The sequence below is a fragment of the Myotis myotis genome, unplaced genomic scaffold (genome assembly GCF_014108235.1).
Source record: "Myotis myotis isolate mMyoMyo1 unplaced genomic scaffold, mMyoMyo1.p scaffold_m19_p_26, whole genome shotgun sequence".
Classification (NCBI taxonomy): Eukaryota; Metazoa; Chordata; class Mammalia; order Chiroptera; family Vespertilionidae; genus Myotis; species Myotis myotis.
The window spans coordinates 1092440-1112679 of NW_023416331.1; the positions used below are offsets into that span (position 1 = coordinate 1092440).

Here is a 20240-nt window from a genome sequence, read left to right on the forward strand (position 1 = left end):
GCACGTACATTGGTTGCAGGCACATCCCCAGTGGGAGGTGTGCAGGAGGAGGCTGATCGATGTTTCTCTCTCATCGATGTTTCTAACTCTCTATTTCTCTCCTTTCCTCTCTGTAAAAAATCAATAAAATATATATTAAAAAAAGATTTATTATTAAAAAGTTTAAATAAAGAAAAATAGCCGAAACCGGTTTGGCTCAGTGGATAGAGCATCGGCCTGCGGACTGAAAGGTCCCGGGTTCGATTCTGGTCAAGGGCATGTACCTGGGTTGCGGGCACTTCCCCAGTGGGGGATGTGCAGGAGGCGGCTGATCGATGTTTCTCTCTCATCGATATTTCTAATTCTCTATCTCTCTCCCTTCCTCTCTGTAAAAAATCAATAAAATATATTTAAAAAAAAAAAAAAGAAAGGAAAAATAGAAAGAATTGAACAGTGCACATATCCCTACCACCTAGAGTCTACACATGTGCCCTTGACCGGAATTGAACCTGGGACCCTTCCATCCGTAGGCTGATGCTCTATCCACTGAGCCAAACCAGCTAGGGCCCTATTAGCTATATTATTGTTATTATCCAAACACACACACATGCCCTTGAGAAGGGGAGATGATGTGCAACCACCTCTAACTTCCTCGGGCCCGGCCTTCCCCTCAACCCCTACCGCACTGTCTACCATGGCCGTCATTGGATCAGTGCTGCTTGGTTTTGCTTACTCATTCGTTGGTCATTTCTTCTTAACATTCAGTCAGCACCTACTCAATGGCTAGGACTCCTTCTGGGTGCTAAGCTCTTTGGGGGTGTGCCGTATGGCTCTTCTGTGCACTCTTGAGCCAGGGAGGGGTGGTCCCCATCCCTCCTCAGCGAGGCAGGAGTCGGCGGTGAAGCAGCCCCCTCAGCTGCCATTGCTGTGCAGCCAGTTCTGAGGGCTGCAGGGGAGGGGGGGAGCATGGGAATGGAGGTCAGTCCAGTGCAGGGATAGTTCTTCTCAGGGACATCTATCACTCAAGACCCCTGTTCTGGACCTCAGGGCTGGGGTGCAGCCCTCTGTGCAGCACCCACCTCTGGGGGGCAGAGGCTGCACGCTGTGCTGGGTATCGGGAGTTTTGTGTTCTCATTGCAGCTTTGCTGCCAGGCTTTCTGCAAGCCACCTGCCCTGATCGGCGCCCCCTTCCCCCCCCCCCCCCCCCCCCCGCCCCGCCACTGAGCCAGGAGATCACTAAGAAAGACACCCTCCAGATCTACCCTGAAAGCCTGCCTCCTCGCCTCCACTCCTTCCCCAGTTCAAGGAACCCAGGCATCCAGCTGCCCCACCCCAGCTCTGGGTAAACAGGAAGCTGGGTGAGGGGAGCAGGGGTGTGTGGAAAGTCCCAGCCAGGTGTGTAGGTCTAGGGGAGGGGGGGGCCCCACCCCTGAGATATGAAAGCCCCCCTGCACTGGCCCTGCCTCAGTCTCCATGGGGGCACTGGGGCTGGAGGGCTGGAGGAGGAGGCCCCAGGGGAAGGGCTGCCTCCTGCTGGCTGTGGCAGGAACCACCTCCCTGGTGACCCTGCTGCTGGCTGTGCCGCTCACTGTCCTGGCTGTGCTGGTGGTGGCGCCCCAGAAGCAAGGGCTGGTGAGTGGCTCCAGTCGGTGCCCAGGGGGCTTGGTGTTGCTCATGCTCGCTCACCTCTGCTGCGCCGGGGGGCCCTGTGTCACCTGCTCAGCTGGCCTGTCTGGTCGCCTCTTGGTTCTTTCCCATGTTCCTGTGATGCTGTTGCCTCCTGATGTCTCCAAGCCCCTTCCTGGTTGTCTGTCTGTCTTCTTCCTCTTCCCAAGACATACTCGGGCTCCTGTCGCTCTGCCCAGTGTATCTGCCTGGCTTGCTCTCCCTTCCAGGGAGATGGGTGTTGGGCTGGGAGGTTGGGTCTCCATTGGCAGGGGTGGGGTTGGCATCAGCTACGGCTGAACTCTGGGCACTGTGACCCTCCTCCCCGTCCAGGTTGCAGAGACCACTGACCCTGGGGCGCAAGCACAGGCCCAGCAGCGACTGGGTAAGAGCAGACTGTCCCCCTCCCGCCCCATCCATCTGCATCCCCAGATACTCTGCTCTTCCTCCGGGAATCCCTGGGCCCTGGCGCCCTGCCCTGTCAGGGGGACCAGGCGTGGTGGCCGCCCTGCCCCAATCCTGGGCTCTCGCCCCTTCCAGGGCCCCAGGAGCTGCCGGAGCAGGACACAGAAAGCGATCCCAGCCCCGGGCTCCCGGCTGCCCACCTCATAGGTAAGGACCTCGGAGACCTGCCCAGCCCGGTCAGCTGCCCGCGGGCGGGGAGAACCCTGTGCTCCGCGGGGCGGTGCGCCAGTTCCCACGGCCTCAGCGCCCTCGCCCCTAGGAGCCCCCTTCCGCCGGCCCCGCGCCCGCGCCCCCGACGGCGCTCCCTGGGACGGGGGACGGGACCCGAGAGCCGCCCTCTCTCCGCAGGCGCCTGGACGCCGGGCGGCGGGCTGGGCTGGGAGGCGGCCAAGGAGGAGGCGTTCCTGCGGAGCGGCGCGCACTTCGGCGCCGCGGGGCTGGCGCTGCCGCGGGACGGCCTCTACTACCTCTACTGCCACGTGGGCTACCGCGGCCGGGCGCCCGCCGCCGACCGCGACCCGCTGGCCCGCGGGCTCACGCTGCAGAGCCGGCTGTACCGGGCGGGCGGCGCCTACGGCCGCGGGGCCCCCGAGCTGCTGCTGGAGGGCGCGGAGACCGTGCGCCCCGCGCTGGACGCGCCCGGGAGGCTGTGGTACGCGAGCGTGGGCTTCGGCGGCCTGGCGCGGCTGCGGCGCGGCGAGCGCGTGTTCGTCAACATCAGCCACCCCGCCCTGGTGGACTCGCGCCGCGGGAAGACCTTCTTCGGGGCCGTGATGGTGGGCTGACGCCGCCCGCGGGGACGGGCTTCGCGGCCGGGGGTGGGGGGCCCCGGGCGAGGCGCGGGGCCGCTGCTGTGAGCCCACAATAAAGAAGGCGCCCGCGAGGCTGAGCCACGTGTCTGGTCGGGGCGGCGGGTAGGCAGCCTCTGCGCTTCCCTGGGCGCTCGCCGCCAGGCAGGACTCCACGCGGCCGGTCCCCCTCTCCGCCTGAACGGCCTGGCGCCAGCACTGGCAGGTTGGAGGGTAGAGGGAAGGGGAGCTCCTCAAACCCCAAAGCATCTCCAAGTACCTGATTCTCAGAGCCGCAGCGCCCCCCCCCCCCCCCAGCAGTGAGGGGGGCATTGCCGGAAAAGGCGAGCGCCGCTCAGAAAGGCCCAGCCGCAGGAGCAGCCCTGCCGGTGCCGGTGCCGGGGAGCAGCCGGTGCCGGGGAGCAGCCGGTGCCGGGGAGCAGCGGGTGCTGAGGAGCAGCCGGAGAGGCCCGGCAGGACTGCCCCAGCCCGCTCGCCTCTCAGGAGCCGGAACAGCTCCTGGGCTGCAGGGAGGAGGCCGAGAGAGCTGGGCGGGTGAGAGAGAGAGAGATGGCTTGGGATGGTGTCTGGGACGCCATGGAGAACCTGAGGAGGAGGAGAGGAGGAAAAGATGATGCCACCTTCCAGGGATGGAAAGTTCTCACCTCTCTATCGCACTTCAGGCCCCTTCCCGGAGTGGGCCAGTGTGGGTGCCTGGGGTGAGTAACAGCAGTCCTCTCACCCCATGACTGACTTTCAGCCCCAGCGGGGGGAGGCGGAGGGGGACCCAAGGCCCTATCTAGGTCACCCCAGTGGGTCACCCGCCCCTGTGGCACACCGCATGGTTTCCCCTGCCTGCTGTTGCCTGTAGTTTATTTCTTCACTCTACTACTCATTTCCCCTTTTGATCAGGATTTCTTCTCTTAGCCAACATCATAGATCAAACAAAACATTTTAAAGTCCCTGGATGTCCAGGTGGCGTGCCTCCCTTGGACCTGGCATGGCCCTCAGAGTGGGCACACGGGCTAGAGACATGCTTGCCTATGAGTTTACAGTCAGCTCAGTATTTGTGCCGAGTTTTAGGTTGAAGCATTAGGAAAGGACCAGTTGAGATATTACTAACATGTACCGGTTCCAGGGACTAGGTCAGTTCAGTGAAGCAGTTGTCTCATTTTAGGAGGCCGTGATGCGGTGGCTCCCCAAATGACTGGTAGGCCTGTGGTGCAAATAACGCGCCCTCCACGGAAACAAAAAACAGTGTGTAAGACTGGAGCTGCCCATCAGCCCTCCCTGCGCTCTGGAGGCAGCCAGTCCAGAAGTTTCTAGATGCCTGCTCGCCGCCTTCCGATGGCGGGAGCGGCGCAGGATGACAGTCGCCCTGCTCTGCAGCTTGAATGTCTCTGGGGACCTTGCTTCTGCAGGCACAAAGCCTGTCTGTGGGTGAGCTGCTGGGATTTCTCTGACATTTATGTCAAGTCGTCCCCTTTAGCGTGTATGACTTTGGGAAAGGGCAGTTTTAGTTCTCAAGGATTACAAATCAAAGGATGCGAGAAAGACTGGAAGTGTCAGTTTGGAGACGCATAGCCAGGTGTTTGAGGAAACTAGAAGAATTCAAGATCTGGTCTAGTTTACCTGTATGAACAAAACCTCCAAAGAACCGGTTTAACTCAGTGGTGAGAGCGTTGGCCTGAGGACTGAAGGGTCCAGGGTCCGATAGCGGTCAAAGGCACAGGTGAGGATTAACAGTAACGACAAAAAAATAAAAATAAAAAAATAAAAAATTAGAATGAACAGTACTGGAATCTAATATCCAGAAAGGTGTGTTAAACAATTTTGCTCTCTAAAATAACCCTCATTGTTACCAAATATAGCCAAGACCACTTTGTTTGTGAAATAAATCTAGTTTCAATAAAGTTGGCTTGTTATTTACATAGGAACAGCAAGAATGGTAAGTAACCATATAGGCTTTTAAAAATCTGCTTGACCCGGCTGGTGTGCCTCAGTGGTCACAGTTCAATTTCTTGTTGTGGGCTTGATCCCCATGGGGGCCGTGCAGGAGGCAGCCAGTCAATGATTCTCTCTCATCATTGATGTTTCCATCTCTCTCTCCCTCTCTCTTTCTCTCTAAAATCAATAAAAAAATTTTTAAAAAACAATCTGCTTTGCTGGAATTTGTCATAAGGAATCTTCATAAGGAACTTTAAAGGCCCCTGAGGCCAGAACAGCCACGGCAGGGACTCGCCATCAGACACCGCCTGCAGTACCATAGATGTGGTGAGTTCCTCTCTTCTCGAGGTCCCCCGAGGAACTGAGGGCCCTGCACCTGCAGGAAGTGGCCTCTTCACTCATCTGGTAAGGCCTCCGAGACGCTCCGAGCAGAGGCTGGCCGGCGGTGCCAACGGTTTCCTTAGCTTCCGTAAGCCACTCCTAATCCCTTGGAGCTGTCTGCTCCTATCTGAATCTATGCACGTCTCCCTCAAGTAGGACATTCCACTGAAAGCCTTGGTAACACAACCACTTTCCAAATGTGTCCTCTGACAAGGAGAACAGGTTTTTATTAACGTACGCAAATAGCAATGTTGCCATGAAAATAAGAATACTCACTGTGATTTCTGAATCCTGGAGGAATCAAGTAGGTAGAAAAAGGTCAATGTTTCAATTCTGCTTACAAAGGTATAATTGCTCTAATTCACAGGTTGCTAAAGGAAAAATGTTTATGTCTAGAAAAACAAAAAAAATAAAGAAGCAGCAATATTTCAAATAAGTCATAAAAATTGTAATCATCCTCATCAATTCACTCAGTCCCAGGTTATTAATTCTTGTTGGTTTTGCTCTTTTTGTTAACTTTGAGGAATCCAGTTTTTCTTTAAAAAAATATTTTTATTGATTTCAGAGAGGAAGGGAGAGGGAGAGAGAGATAGAAACATCAATGATGATGGAGAATCATTGATCAGCTGCCTCCTGCAGGCCCCCCACTGGGGACCGAGCCTGAATCCCAGGTGTGTGCCCTTGACGGAATCGAACCCGGGACCCTTCAGTCTGCAGGCTGTGCTCTGTCCATTGAGCCACATTGGCTAGAGCTCCAGTTTTTCTTTACAGTTCTGCAAATCCTCATCTAGTCCTAAGGTATAATCTAACAGTTAAACAGAAATATGTATTTTAGAGTAAGTGTCAGAGTCCTCAACATGAATCTCTCTGAAGATGAAACATATTTGCAAAAAAAATCAGAATAAGACAGTGACTCCATAAATGACAGAATGATGTGGTTAAAGATCTGATCACAATGCAATTGACAAATTTGCTTTTCTCTGCAACACACAACATTTTGAGATAAGTAGAATTACATTATACATTATAATTACATGAAAACATATCAGGATATTGTAGATTCCTAGAATTTTAATACAATTTAGAACATTTATTTTAATAATGATATTACATACAAGTATAACACAATTATTGTTTCTTATTTGACAATGCTTCCCATGTAATTTTAGCAACTCAAATAGACCTAATTAGCTTATTTTCCTCCTTTTTTTGTTTTTAAATATATTTTTATTGACTTCAGAGAGAAGAAGGGAGAGAGAAACATCAAAGATGAGAATCATTGACCAGTTGCCTCCTGCAGGCCCCCACTGGGGATTGAGCCCCCACCCTGGGCGAGTGCCCTGACCTCCTGGCTCCTGGGTGACACTCAGCACTGAGCCACCCGGCCGGCTGTTTTCCTCCTTTTACAGAGAGAGAATTCTGAGCATCCTTTAAAATGCGTCATGGATTCTTCTTAAAAATCAAAAGTTATCTTTAGGTTAGGAAAGAAAGGGCTCCAATTTTTTAATTTTGGGAAGTTTGTCGAACATTTCAAAAGTTTAAAAGTAACTGGTCAGCTTTCTGAGGGGTCGCGGGCCGGCACTGGGTCCCGCTCACCGCTGGTGTTGGCTGCCGTCGGACTCGGGGCTCCCCGGGAGGGCCCAGGCTGGAGGCAGAGGGACAAGTCTCCGCCCGACAGACAGACAGACAGACAGACAGCCGGCCGGGGCGGCTCTGGCGGGGCCGGGGCCGGGGCCGGCCCCTCAGGTCACTGCAGCGGCGCCTTTGCCCAAACCGTGAGGTGTCCTGGGCCCCGCGCTCGCCACCGGGCCGGGCCGGAGAGCCTGGCGCTGCGCTGCGCGCCGCTTGGGCCGTGGCGCCGGCCCGGGGGAGGCGGTGGTGGCGACCAGAGGCCACGAGGCAGGAGGGAGAGAGCCCCAACCCGCGCGCTCACCCCTCCTGGCCCAGCGGCGGAGGGGAGCCCCTGCGGCGGGGCCCCCGCCTGTCCCGGGCTCGGGCTCCCGGGTGTGCAGCCCGCTGGGATGATCCCGAACGTGGCCGCGCTGCGTGTCTTGTCCCTGCTGTTCGTTCCCTAAGAGGCCTTCAGTTTGCACCCCAGGTCTCCGGCCGTGCGACCCTCACCGGGGGGCGGGACCTGCTGTCACGGTGTGCAAAGCCCCGAAGAGGCTGTTCCCGCAGGAAAGCCGCAGGCTGGCCAGCCCGCAGCTGCCTCTGTGCTGAGTAACACTGGCGAGTCGTCACATGCTCATCTACCACAGCTTTGGTTGTTAATGTAAAACTACAAAAATATTAAAATGATTCTTTAAAGTAATAAGTAAATAATAAACATAATGGTCAAATAGGATCATAGGTCCCTGTCAAGCAATACCTGGTTACGTTTAATCATTGTGCCGATTAAAGACTTCACAGGCAAATGCAGAAAGTTAAATATTTGTAAACAAAATTTAGCTCTTTTAATATTAAGAAGACTATCTACCTATGCAATTAAAGACCTAATGGTACAGAGAACATAAAATAATTTTAATAAAACACAGAATATTTGCTTTCTCTTTATAATTTACTAGAGGCCATTGCATGAAGCAATTCGTGCAATAGGCCTTCCCTTCCCCTGGCTGCCGGCACCCGGGACCCAGGCCTTTGCTCCACCAGAGCTTTCAGTCTTCGCAGCTCCCGCTCCGCCTACGTATGAAAATTAACCGCCATCTTTGTTGGATTAATTTGTATACTCTCCTCATTAGCTGGTGAGCGTAGCAGAGTGACAGTCAGTTTACATGTTTGTCTATTATTAGGTAAGATTAAGAATATACCAATATCCTGACTGATGTCTCTCAGTGGTTGAGCATCAACCCATGAACCAGGAGGTCACGGTTCAGTTCCGGTCAGGGCACATGCCCGGGTTGTGGGGGGCATGGCATGCAGAAGACAGCCAATCAATGATTCTCTCTCATATTGATGTTTCTGTCTCTCTCCCTCACCCTTCCTCTCTGAATCAATCAAAAGAAAATTTAAGAAAGAGTATACCAATAGTATAGAAAAACTTGGTCCTTTTTTTCATTTTTTAAATTTCTTTATTTGATTAATTACATATATGTTCTTATCCCCACATTACCCCCCATCCCCCCCACTCATGCCCTCACCCCCCTCATTGGTTAGGCCTATATGCATGCATATAAGTCCTTTGATTGATCTCTCCTCCTTACCCCACCCTCCCCTACCTTCCCTCTGAGGTTTGACGGTCTGATCGTTGTTTCTCTGTCTCTGGATCTGTTTTTGTTCATCAGTGTATGTTGTTCATTATATTGCATAAATGAGTGAGATCATGTGATATTTATCTTTCTCTGACTGGCTTATTTCATTTAGCATAATGCTCCAGTTCCATCCATGCTGTTGCAAATGGTAAGAACTCCTTTTTTACAGCAGCCTAATATTCCATTGTGTAGATGTACCACAGTTTTTTAATCCACTCATCTGCTGATGGGCACATAGGCTGTTTCCAAATCTTAGCTATGGTGAATTGAAAACTTTGTCCTTTTAACAGATAAAACTAAATTTTAATTTTTGATATTTAAATTTATTTACTTAATTAAACTCTTTTTTTGTTGTTGTTAATCCTCACCCGAGGAAATTTTTTTATTGACTTTTTATTTTTTATTTTATTTTATTTTTATTTTTTATTCACAGCAGCTTTATTGGTAACAGCCCAAAACTGGAAGCAACCCAAATATTCACTAACACCTGAGTGGACAGAAAGCAACTGCAGTATCTCCATACAATGGAATAGCACCCAACAATACAAATGAATAAGCTATTGGTACATGTAACAAGATGGGTTAATCTGAAAACAATTATGATTAATGAAAAAAGCCAGGGCCCCACTCCCCAAGAAGCATAATAATCTAGAAAATGCTTGCTGTTGTTTGCAAATCGTGGGAAAGGGGTTTGAAAGGACTGGGAGGAAAGGGCCCTAAAGGAGCCCCTTGTGCTTTGCTGGACACGTTCACTGTCGTGATTCCGGTCATGGCTCCTCAGGCGTGTACACGTGCCGAACGTGTCACACTCCTCATATGTGCAGTCTTTTCATGTCAATCACACCTCGATAGAAAACACACGTATTCGCCCTCCCTCTTGCCAGGCCACATCTGCCAGCTATTCTGGTGCTACCATATCCCTCGCCCCATGATTTAAAGGGGGAGCCCTGAAGCGAGGAATGAAGTCCATTCATTTCCAGGGCACACACAGGCATACATACGGTGCCCTCTCGTCAGCGCTAGTACAGTGATGGCCATGCCTTCAGCAGCCCCGGGAGAAGGAACCCACGAACCTTTACTCCGACAGTGGCCCTGGCCACAGGAGATGCAGATGTCTGAAGGTCCTGAGAATTTCTATACACGGGCATTTGTAGACGACCCCTTTATAACAGACACAGAACCTCTCATTTCCAGTCAGCCAGGCGCAGTGGTCTAAGTATTGCTACACAAAGCATGATTCGCACCTTGCCCTGCAGGCCTTCTAGGCGCTGACACCTGCCCACGGATCCTGGACACCAGGAACTGGCTCCCATAGATCCAGGGGACAGAAAGCCCCCAAACGTGCTGGGGAGGATGGGGCATTTCCTACGAAAAAGGGACCCAACTCACGGTGTTTCCAGAAGCACTGGCGGTTTCTCAGCATGAACTCTGGCCTCCAGAGAGCCTGGACGTCCAGGCCGCAGGATCAGGCACACGACCGTCTCAGTCGTTTCCCCGCAAGCCTCGGACAGTCATGCAGACCAGGCCCAACTGGACTGAGGTCTGTTCTCTGCCCTCCTGCTGTCCCTTCTCAGGCATATGAAGTTGGTACCAACAAAGGTGTTCCTCCCTTCATGTTGGCAGAACCCAGGTTCCTCTCAATCCATGTCCCACAGGGAGCAGCCCTCCCGGAGTCGCCATGACGCCCTGCAGGCCTGCACCGCAGGGGACCGGAGCGGTGGGCAGCAGTTCCGCTGGTGGGGGACTGGAAGAGGACCGATGCCTTAGCGTCCAGGCTGCAGGAAGGGAAGCCTGCGTGGGAATGCCCAGCAGACTCCCGCTCAGATCCTGTGGCCAGAGCTCGACCACGTCCTCTCAGAACCCCTCAGGGGAAGTGAGGACCTTCCATGGCTCGGAGCACGCGGATCCCCGCCAGGGAATGAACGCGTGTGCAGGGTCTGCCTTCCCTGAGCTACTGGAGTGATTGACACGCGGGGGGACCCACAGCTGGAGGCAGCGATGGCTTCTGCCAAAGGCACTGACACTGACAAATCCGTCAAGAGCTCTAGGCAGCTCGGAAAGTGCAGCGTCGCTCATGAAGACTCCCAGCTCCCGAACTCACGGGGAGTGTCCCAGGCGGGCGCAGGCCTGAAGGAGGCTCGCCTGCGGGCCGTGCTCCCTCGGTGCCAGGTGCTCACAGAGCTTCCTCCGGTGTGAGGCTGAGGACGAACACGGAGAGGCACATACCCCGCATTCACAGGCCCTTTTCCAGTGTGAGCCTCCTGGGGCTACACCAGTCTCAGCGACGCAGCCAAAGGGCCCCCGAAACTGCCGCGGTCGTGAGGCCTGGCTCCAGCGTGAACCTTCTGGTGCCGAGCCAGACGGGAGCTCCTGCTGTAGGCTTTCCCGTACTCGCTGCGCTGGTGCGGCCGCTCCCGGAGTGAAATCTCTGGTGCTGGGCGAGGGTGTCCTTGCGGCTGAAGGCCTTGCCACAGTCGCTGCACGTGTAGTGCCTTTTCCCGGGGTGCAGTGTCCGGTGCACCTTTAGGTGGGACAGGTGATCAAAGGCCTCCCCACACTCCTCACACACAGGTGCTGCTTCCCCGCTGTGAGTGTTCCGGGGGGAATGAGAGCCGATTTCTCCTGGGACACACTTCCGCGGGGCGGGCATCCGACGGCCCCCCTTCCGTGTGTCACCCGCTTGTCCAGCGACGGGAAGGTGCTCAGGAAGGCGTCCCGTCGTCACTGTGGCTGAAGAGCACCCGTGCCTTGCGGTGCCCCTGGTGGCGTCCGGCGCTGGCACGGTGTGGGGAAGACTCTCAGAGCCCAGTCCTCTCGCGTGGGCTCAGCCCACAGTGAGCCAGCCAGTGCCGGAAGAGGCCAGAGCTGCCCAGCAGGTCCATCCCACCCTCCCTGCAGGGACAGGGTCTCCCGAACGTGTGGGCGGCACAGCTCTTCCCCGAGGCCCACCGAGGCCCGCTGCGGGGCGCTCTGCACTGTGCTGCTCCTCGTGCTGGTCAGAGTCTGCACGGCCCGGGGGTCCTCTCCTGGCAGGGCCACGTGTGCACGGCTCCTGCGTGGGGTGCGACCCCTGGAGACCACCCAGGGGCACAGAGTCTTTCCGGAGGGGGTCCCACGCCTCCCACGCGTGGGCTGGCTGGAGCATCGGACCTGGCTCGGGGGCCCCGGCCCGCGACTCATCTGCAGAGGCGCTCTGCTCGGAAGGGCCGCCTCGAGGTCGGCGTCGCCAGCAACCCAGGAAGGACATGAGGGCGAAGTTCTCCAGCATCAGGCCGCGGTACCAGCATCGCTGGGCCTCGTCCAGGCGCCCCCACTCCTCCCGGGAGAAGTTCACGAGCACGTCCTTGAAGGTCACACAGCCCGCAGTCGATCCGTCCACGCCGCGGCCGCCATCGGGTCCCCCGCGCAGGCCCGGAGCCGCACCCTCCCCGCGTCCCGGGACCACGGCCCGTCCCTCACGCTCCGCTCTGGGGAGAAGGCGCACCGGGCTCAGGGAACCGCCGCCGGGACCGACCCGGACACCTCGGGGCAGGGCCGCCCGACGGGGACCCGGCACGTCCCCAGACACCCCCGCAACCATCCTTCTCGGCTCCAGTCCAAGGTTGCGCCCCGAAACCCAGCCTCCAGAGCCAGAGTGGACGGACAGGCCCGGGCTAAGTCATCATGGCCCTTTTCCATTGATTATTAGAGAGAGTGGGAGGGAGGGGGGAGGCATGGGGAGAGTCAGAGAAACATCCACGGAAGAGAGACACATCGATAGGTTGCCTCCCTCGAGTGCCCTGAGCCTGCAGCTGAAGTCTGTGCCCTTGACCAGAATCAAACCCATGACCCTTCAGTCCATGGGCCAATATTCTAACCACTGGGAAAACCGGCTAGGGCTTAATTAACCTAATTTTAATCTTTTTTTTATAAAGTGGTTATATATATATATATATATATATATATATATATATATATTTGATTTTTTACAGAGAGGAAGGGAGAGGGATAGAGAGTTAGAAACATCGATGAGGAGAAACCAAGATGGCGGCATAGGTAAACACCAGAGTTTGCTGCCTTGAACAACCACTCCAAAAATACAACTAAAAGACAGAACGGACATCATCCAGAACCACAGGAAGGCTGGCTGAGTGGAAATTCCACAACTAGAAGGAAATAGAAAAGCATACCGAGACTCAGAGGAGGCACAGTGCGGAAGTAAAATACTAAGGTGCAGAGGTGCATGCCGAGAGGGCTGGCGGCTGAGGGCGCAGTTGTCGTTTTCAATCTGGAGGGAGTCTCAGGCTCTGAGCTCCAGTTCCGGGAGAGTCTCTGGGGACCCAGACTCATACGGGAGAAGTGGGACTGTCTGGCATCTGTCGGAACTTGAGGGCAGCTTTCTCTCGGAGGGGCTTGCAGCGATTACCAGGACACTGAGAAGCAAAGCCTCTGAAGGCAAGACTGAGAGCAGCCATAACTGCTAGCCCCACCCTGTTGATGCCGTGGGACCCACTCTGCCCAAGCCCTGCAGGGAGGCTTTTGCTGGATAGCCTAAGGCAGAGGCTAGATTAGCACCTCCCTAGAGATCCAGGAGCCAGGAGCCACCCAGAGGTCAGAGTGGGACCATCCAGTTTGCAGCTCCGTGGAACCATAAAGGACACACTCAGGGGGCAGAATCAGTGAGCACCAAAGCCCCATTGAAGCAAGTCTTGCCCCAAAGGGGTGTCTCCAGCACAGAAGTTCTCCCACTGCAGACACAGCTGATTCTCATAGCCAATTGGCCTGAGGTCAATTCCTCCCAGTGATAACTACAACAATCAAGGCTTAACTACAACAAGACTGTGCACAAAGACCACAAGGGGGTGCACCAAGAGTGTCCTCCTCAGGTAATTGGGGAGGCTGAACCACTGGGCCCTAGAGGACACTTAGCACAGAAAACTACTTTATCAACACAGGGAAGCATAAAAAATGCGGAGACAAAGAAAAAGGACACAAATGACAGGAATGGAGGAAAGCAAACTACTGGATATAGAGCTCAAAACCACAATTTAAGATTTTTCAAGAATTTTCTAGAAACTGTCGATAAACTTAATGAGACCTACAAGAAATCTAATGAGACCCTCGAGGTTGTGATAAAGGGCCAACGAGAAATTAAGCATACACTGACTGAAATAAAGAATATTATACAGAATCCCAACAGCAGACCAGAGGATCGCAAGAATCAAGTCAAAGATTTGAAATACGAAGAAGCAAAAAACACCCAACTGGAAAAGCAAAATGAAAAAAGAATCTGAGCCAAACCGGTTTGGCTCTGTGGATAGAGCGTCGGCCTGCGGACTGACCAGGATCCCAGGTTCGATTCTGGTCAAGGGCATGTGCCTTGGGTGCGGGCACATCCCCAGTGGGAGGTGTGCAGGAGGCAGCTGGTCGATGTTTCTCTCTCATCGAAGTTTCTGGCTCTCTATCCCTCTCCCTACCTCTCTGTAAAAAATCAATAAAATATATTAAAAAAAATATTACCTTTTATATAAAATATAAAAATATTACCTTTTATATAAAATATATTAAAAATATATTAAAATAAAATATATTAAAAAAAAAGAAAGAAAAAAGAATCCAAAAATAAGAAGATAGTGTAAGGAGCCTCTGGGACAGCTTCAAGCATACCAACATCCGAATTATAGGGGTGCCAGAAGAAGAGAGAGAGCAAGATATTGAAAACCTATTTGAATAAATAATGACAGAAAACTTCCCCTACCTGGTAAAAGAAAGAGACTTACAAGTCCAGGAACTACAGAGAACCCCAAACAAAAGGAATCCAAAGAGGACCACACCAAGACACATCATAATTAAAATGCCAAGAGCAAAAGACAAAGAGAGAATCTTAAAAGCAGCAAGAGAAAGAAACTCAGTTACCTACAAGGGAGTACCCATACGACTGTCAGCTGATTTCTCAACAGAAACTTTGCAGGCCAGAAGGGAGTGGCAAGAAATACTCAAAGTGATGAATGCCAAGAACCTACAACCAAGACTACTTTATCCAGCAAAGCTATCATTCAGAATTGAAGGCCAGATAAAGAGCTTCACAGATAAGGAAAAGCTAAAGGAGTTCATCACCACCAAACCAGTATTACATGAAATGCTGAAAGGTATCCTTTAAGAAGAGGAAGAAGAAGCAAAAGGTAAAGATACAAATTAGGAACAACAAATACACATCTATCAACAGGTGAATCTAAAAATCAAGTGAATAAATAATCTGATGAACAGTATGAACTGGTGATTGTAATAGAATCAGGGACATAGAAAGGGAATGGACTGACTATTCTTGGGGGGGGGAAAGGGGTAAGGGGGATGCGGGAAGAGACTGGACAATAATCGTGCACCTATGGATGAGGACAGTGGGTGGGGAGTGAGGGCGGAGGGTGGGGTGGGAACTGGGTGGAGGGGAGTTATGGGGGGAAAAAAGAGGAACAACTGTAATAATCTGAACAATAAAGATTTAATTAATAATAAAAAAAAGAAACATCAATGAGAGAGAAACATCAATCAGCTGCCTCCTGCACACCCCCTACTGGGGATGTGTCCTCAACCAAGGTATATGCCCTTGATCAGAATCGAACCTGGGACCTTTCAGTCTGCAGGCCAATGCTCTATCCCAGGGGTCCTCAAACTTTTTAAACAGGGGGCCAGTTCACTGTCCCTCAGACTGTTGGAGGGCCGGACTATAGTTTAAAAAAAAAAACAACTATGAACAAATTCCTATGCACACTGCACATATCTTATTTTGAAGTAAAAAAAACAAAACTTCAAAAAAAAGGCTCTTCTAACTTCAAAAAGAAAAGGCCCTACTAACTGCAAAATAAAAAAAAAATAGACCTCTTAACTTCAAAAAAAAAAAATAAATCCTAACTTGTTCTTACCTCGGTCCTCAGGCAGCAGCAGGCTCTGCACAGGCAAGCTCGTGACTCGTCCGATCACACCCGAGACTGAGAGGAGGAGTCGAGAGACAGAGAGAAGGAGGGGAGTTGGAGAGTGCGGCGCACATTCCACACATGTGCACTGCGGGCCCGGGACGAGTCGGCTGCTAAGCAACAGGCAGCAGCGGCAGAAACACCCGGCGGGCCAGATAAATGTTTTCAGTGGGGCCACATGTGGCCCGCGGGCCATAGTTTGAGGACCCCTGCTCTATCCACTGAGCAAAACTGGCTAGTGCCCTAATTTTAATCTTATTTAGCTTGACCACACATAAAATTCTTTTCTCAAGATTCCTTTTTCACAAACCTTTCACAACTTTCCTGTCCCTCTTAATTTGTCTCTTCTCACTTATTCAGAAATAACTAACTTGTTTTACTTTTTAAACTTTTTAAAAAATATATTCTTACTGATTTTAGAGAAGAAGGGAGAGGGAGAGAGAGATAGAAACATCATTGATCAGCTCTCTCCTTCACACCCCCTACTGGGGATTGAGCCTTCAACCAGGCATGTGCCCTTGATCGGAATCGAACTGGGACCCTCAGTCCGCAGGCCAACACTCTATCCACTGAGCCAAACTTGGCTAGGGCTAACCAGCTTATTTTAGGAAAAGCCATTTTCTTTTCTTTCTTTCTTTTTTTAAATTTCTTAAAGTATTACAAAGAGTATTACACACGTCTCCTCCCCCCGTCCCTTGACATTCCCCTGGCTTCCCCCACCCCCCAGTGTCTTGTGTCCATTAGTTATTTTCATATGCATGCATATAAGTCCTTTGGTTGATCTCCTACCCCCCCAACCCTCCCCAGGGTTCCCACTGTGGTTTGACATTCTGCTCAATGCTGCTCTGCCTCTGTATCCATTTTTGTTCATCAGTCTATAATGGTCCTTATTATCCATAAATGAGTGAGTTCGTGTGGTATTTTTCTCAGCTTCCCAGGGGCCATCTCAGTTTCACAGGGGCCATCTCAGCCTCACAGGGGCCGTTTCAGCCTCACAAGGGCCGTCTCAGCCTCACAGGGGCTGTATCAGCCTCACAGGGGCCGCCTCAACCTCACAGGGGCCATCTCAACCTCACTGGGGCCGTTTCAGCCTCACTGGGGCCGTTTCAACCTCACTGGAGCCGTTGCAAGCTCACTGGGGCCGTCTCAACCTCACCGGGGCCGTCTCAACCTCACTGGGACCGTTTCAGTCTCACCGGGTCCGATTCAGCCTCACCGGGGCTGTTTCAACTTCACCAGTGCCGTCTCAACCTCACCGGGGCCGATTCAACCTCATCAGAGCCGTCTCAGCCTCACCAGGGCCGTCCCAGCCTCACAGGGGCCGTCTCAACCTCACCAGGGCCGTTTCGATCTCACCGGGGCCGTCTCGACCTCACTGGGGCTGTCTCAACCTCACTGGGGCTGTCTCGACCTCACCAGTGCCGTCTCAACCTCACCAGGGCCAATTCAACCTCACTGGGGCCGTCTCAACCTCACAGGGGCCGTTTCAACCTCACTGGGGCCGTTTCAACCTCACTGGGGCCATTGCAACCCCACCGGGGCCATTTCGATCTCACCGGGGCCGTCTCGACCTCACTGGGGCTGTCTCGACCTCACCAGTGCTGTCTCAACCTCACTGGGGCTTAGTCAACCTCACGGGGCCTTCCCAGCCTCACTGGGGTTGTCTCAGCCTCACCGGGGCCGTCTCAGCCTCACAGGGGCCATCTCAACCTCACCGGGGCCGTCTCAACCCCCCCGGGGCCATCCCACCCCACCGGGGCCGTCCCAGCTTCACAGGGGCCGTCTCAACCTCACCGGGGCTGTCACAACCTCACCAGGGCCGTTACAGCCTCACAGGGCCCTCTCAACCTCACTGGGGCCATCACAGCCTCACCAGGGCCGTTTCAGCCTCACCGGGCCCCTTTCAGCCTCACCTGGGCTGATTTCAACCTTACCGGGGCCGTCCCACCCCCACCGGGGCCGTCCCAGGTTCACCCGGGCTGTCTCAGCCTCACAGGGGCCGTCACAGCCTCTCAGGGGCAGCCTCAGCCCTACGGGGACTGCCTTGGCCTCACGGGGGCCGTCTCAGCAACACGAAGTTTGGCTTTCTGTCCTTCGTTGGGCGGCTCCTTGCTGGACAAAATCTCCAGGCGTTCCTGGTGGCTGAATATCTGGTATGCTTGCTTGGATTTCATTTTCTACCAAGTGCACAGATTGCCTGTCTGCCGTCTCCCAGCGTCCCATGTGAGACTGGATCTGGTGGACCTGCCTGTGCGTTTGCTGGTACAGCGGTTCCACGTCGCTGGCTCAGCTGGGTCCGGCTCTGGCTCTGGCTTCCTCCGAACCTGATTCTGCTTCTTGAGTGTGTCCCTTATGTATTCAAGGAGTTGAAATCTGCATTCTGCTGGGCTGGGCTGCAAAAGCACAGGTGGTTCTCTTTGTGCCTCTACCACAGCTTGGGTGGGGATGTAAATTGAGTAGGGTGGGGTCCCTGGGACTCATCAGGGCGGAACAAGGGCCAATGGCGTCTCCGACTCCTTGCCTCTCTGCGACTCTGCGTCTCACGTCTCCGAGTGCTGGCGAGCAGCTCCGTGAAACAGCCACCCTCACTCTCTGGTCCCTTGCAAGGCCATCCCGCCTCTCCCCGTAGGGGTCTGGGACCTCAGGATCCGGCCCCAAACTAGCTCAGTGGACTCGAGAGTCTGCAACCCCTTTCGATTGAAAAAAACCGTGCATCCAGTTGCAGTCTGCCTGGCGCGCGACTCCGTACTTCCGTTCTTGGTGTCTCTGCACAACCTACTCAGTCTCAATACTCTTCTTTCTTTCCTTCCAGTTGTAGAGCTTCCACTGGGCCAGCTTTCCCCTGGTTCTGGATGATAGCTGTTTGTCCTATAGTTGGTAGTCTCGATGTTGTTGTGGGAGGCAGCACGCACAGGTCTGTACCTTACGCCGCCATCTTGGTCCTCCCAAGCCATTTTCTTTTAATTTTCTCAAAAATGCATTTCCAGGCCTGGCAGGTTTTCTCACTGGTTAGAACTTTGGCCCTCGGACCCAAGGGTCTCTCTTTGATTTCAGATCAAGGGCACGTACCTGGGTTACAGGTTCCATCCTGGGCAGTTGGGGTGCATGCAGGAGGCAACCAATTGATGTGATCAATGTTTCTCTCTTTTTCTCTTCCCTCCCTCCCTCCCTCCCTCCCTCCCTCCCTCCCTCCCTCCCTCCCTCCCCCTCTCTCTCCCTTCCACTCTCTTTTAAAAATCAATGGGAAAAATATCCTTGGGAGAGGTTTAAGGAACAAAGTGCATTTCCATACTTTATATCTTCTTTTCCTGAAAACACATATTATTTCCTTCCATATTCATTAGAATCCTTTTATTTTCTTTAAAAAAATCTTTATTGTTGAAAGTATTACATATATCCCCTTTCACCCCCCCCCCCATTGACCTCATATTAATTTGAATTCTTAACCCTTAGAAACTTTAATTTCTAATGACAACTGAAAAGTAAGCAATTAGCACACTTTAGATTGGCAAATTTATGAATATATTTCATAACCTCTAGAAACATAGTTTCTTTTACTGGCAAATATATTTCATAATTTTTAGGTTTTTTTTTTTTTTTAATTGATTTTTAGAAAGAGGGAGGGAGGGAGACAGAGAGAGAGAAACACCCATATCAGAAACACTGATGGGCTGTCTCCCACACACACCCTGACCAGGGATCAAACCACCACCTTTTGGTGTACCCACAATGCTCCAACCAACTGAGCCACACTGGCCAGGCCTATATTTCATAATTTTTAGATACATATGCTTCCTCAAGTATGAAACATGTTCATTAACAGATCCAAATTTATGTTTTAGTTTATCTGTAATAAGAAGTCAAAAGTAGATAAACTTAGACTTAACAATTGATGTCTTAGTATTTTTTTTTTTAAATGATGTAGATATTCAATGACTTTAACCTAACTCACCATTTAACTTAACTTGGCAAAACTCTGGGATACAAGTTACTAAAAGATTTTTTTTTTAAAAAAATATATACTTTTTATTGAATTTTTAGAGGGAGAGGAAGGTAGAAGGATAGAGAGATAGAAACATCGATGAGAGAGAAACATCATCCATCTGCTGCCTCCTGCACGCCCCCCCACCCCCACCCCAGGGGACTGAGCCCAAGAGCTGGGCATGGGCCTGACCAGGAATTGAACCCTCGGCCTCTTGGTTCCCGGCTCAGTGCTGAACCTCTGAGCTACACCAGCCAGGCCCAAAAGACCTTGATAAACTATTTAAGTAAACATACCATAAAGCATAAGTATTGCTTAAAACTTTAATTTTACTACTCTCAGTAATGTTTAGGTTACTTAAGAACATTTATTATACCAAGTTGTTTTTCTTGCTGACAGATTTTGCAACAGATATAGCAGGGACTTATCCTGACCTGGCGAGAGCTTGCTGACTAGTAAACCCAGGTAGATGAAAGGGTTACATACAACCCTAAGGATCTGCCGATGTAACCAAACCAAACTGAAACCAGCTCGCCTATAAAATATGCTCCAGATCCCTTGGTTCTGAGGAAGCATTTGGATTAGTTCCTATTATATTTTTGAGAAATTTTATGTAAGTACTTAATTTCTTTCAGCCAATTAAACAGACTTTTCCAAATTAGCAATATTATCTGGGGGTAGAAACTAGCACCCGGCATACATGGACACACAGACAGATGCAAACAGAGACCTGATAGTTTTGTTTTTAAAATTTCAGCCATGAGTTAGTAAAATAAGGCAAACCCCCACTAATTTATAAGTTAAGTTTATTGAGTCAGATGGCTAAGGCCTTTTC

At 52.1% G+C, this 20240-nt stretch overlaps 1 protein-coding gene across 2 annotated transcripts; it reads left to right on the forward strand.

Annotated features, from left to right (window-relative positions):
- The first annotated feature begins 1292 nt into the window (after positions 1 to 1292).
- LTB (lymphotoxin beta) lies at positions 1293 to 2993 on the forward strand. 2 transcript variants are annotated; one of them, XM_036356592.1, is made up of 4 exons: positions 1311 to 1611; positions 1978 to 2029; positions 2185 to 2256; positions 2458 to 2993. In XM_036356592.1, exons 1-4 carry the CDS (start codon positions 1453 to 1455, stop codon positions 2892 to 2894), a joined length of 720 nt encoding a protein of 239 aa, XP_036212485.1. In that variant the 5' UTR covers positions 1311 to 1452; the 3' UTR covers positions 2895 to 2993. The 2 variants fall into 2 exon arrangements, with proteins under 2 accessions (XP_036212486.1, XP_036212485.1); XM_036356593.1 differs by lacking the exons at positions 1978 to 2029; positions 2458 to 2993 and having other exon boundaries at positions 1293 to 1611; positions 2185 to 2451.
- The last annotated feature ends 17247 nt before the right edge of the window (positions 2994 to 20240 follow it).

What these genes read in the sequence shown, in the direction of transcription:
- LTB (XM_036356592.1), top strand. Translation starts at nt 1,453, where the DNA reads ATGGGGGCACTGGGGCTGGAGGGCTGGAGGAGGAGGCCCCAGGGGAAG. An exon ending in CGCCCCAGAAGCAAGGGCTG is followed by an intron (nt 1,612 to 1,977) that starts GTGAGTGGCTCC and finishes CTCCCCGTCCAG; the next exon opens with GTTGCAGAGACCACTGACCC. An exon ending in CCCGGCTGCCCACCTCATAG is followed by an intron (nt 2,257 to 2,457) that starts GTAAGGACCTCG and finishes CTCTCTCCGCAG; the next exon opens with GCGCCTGGACGCCGGGCGGC.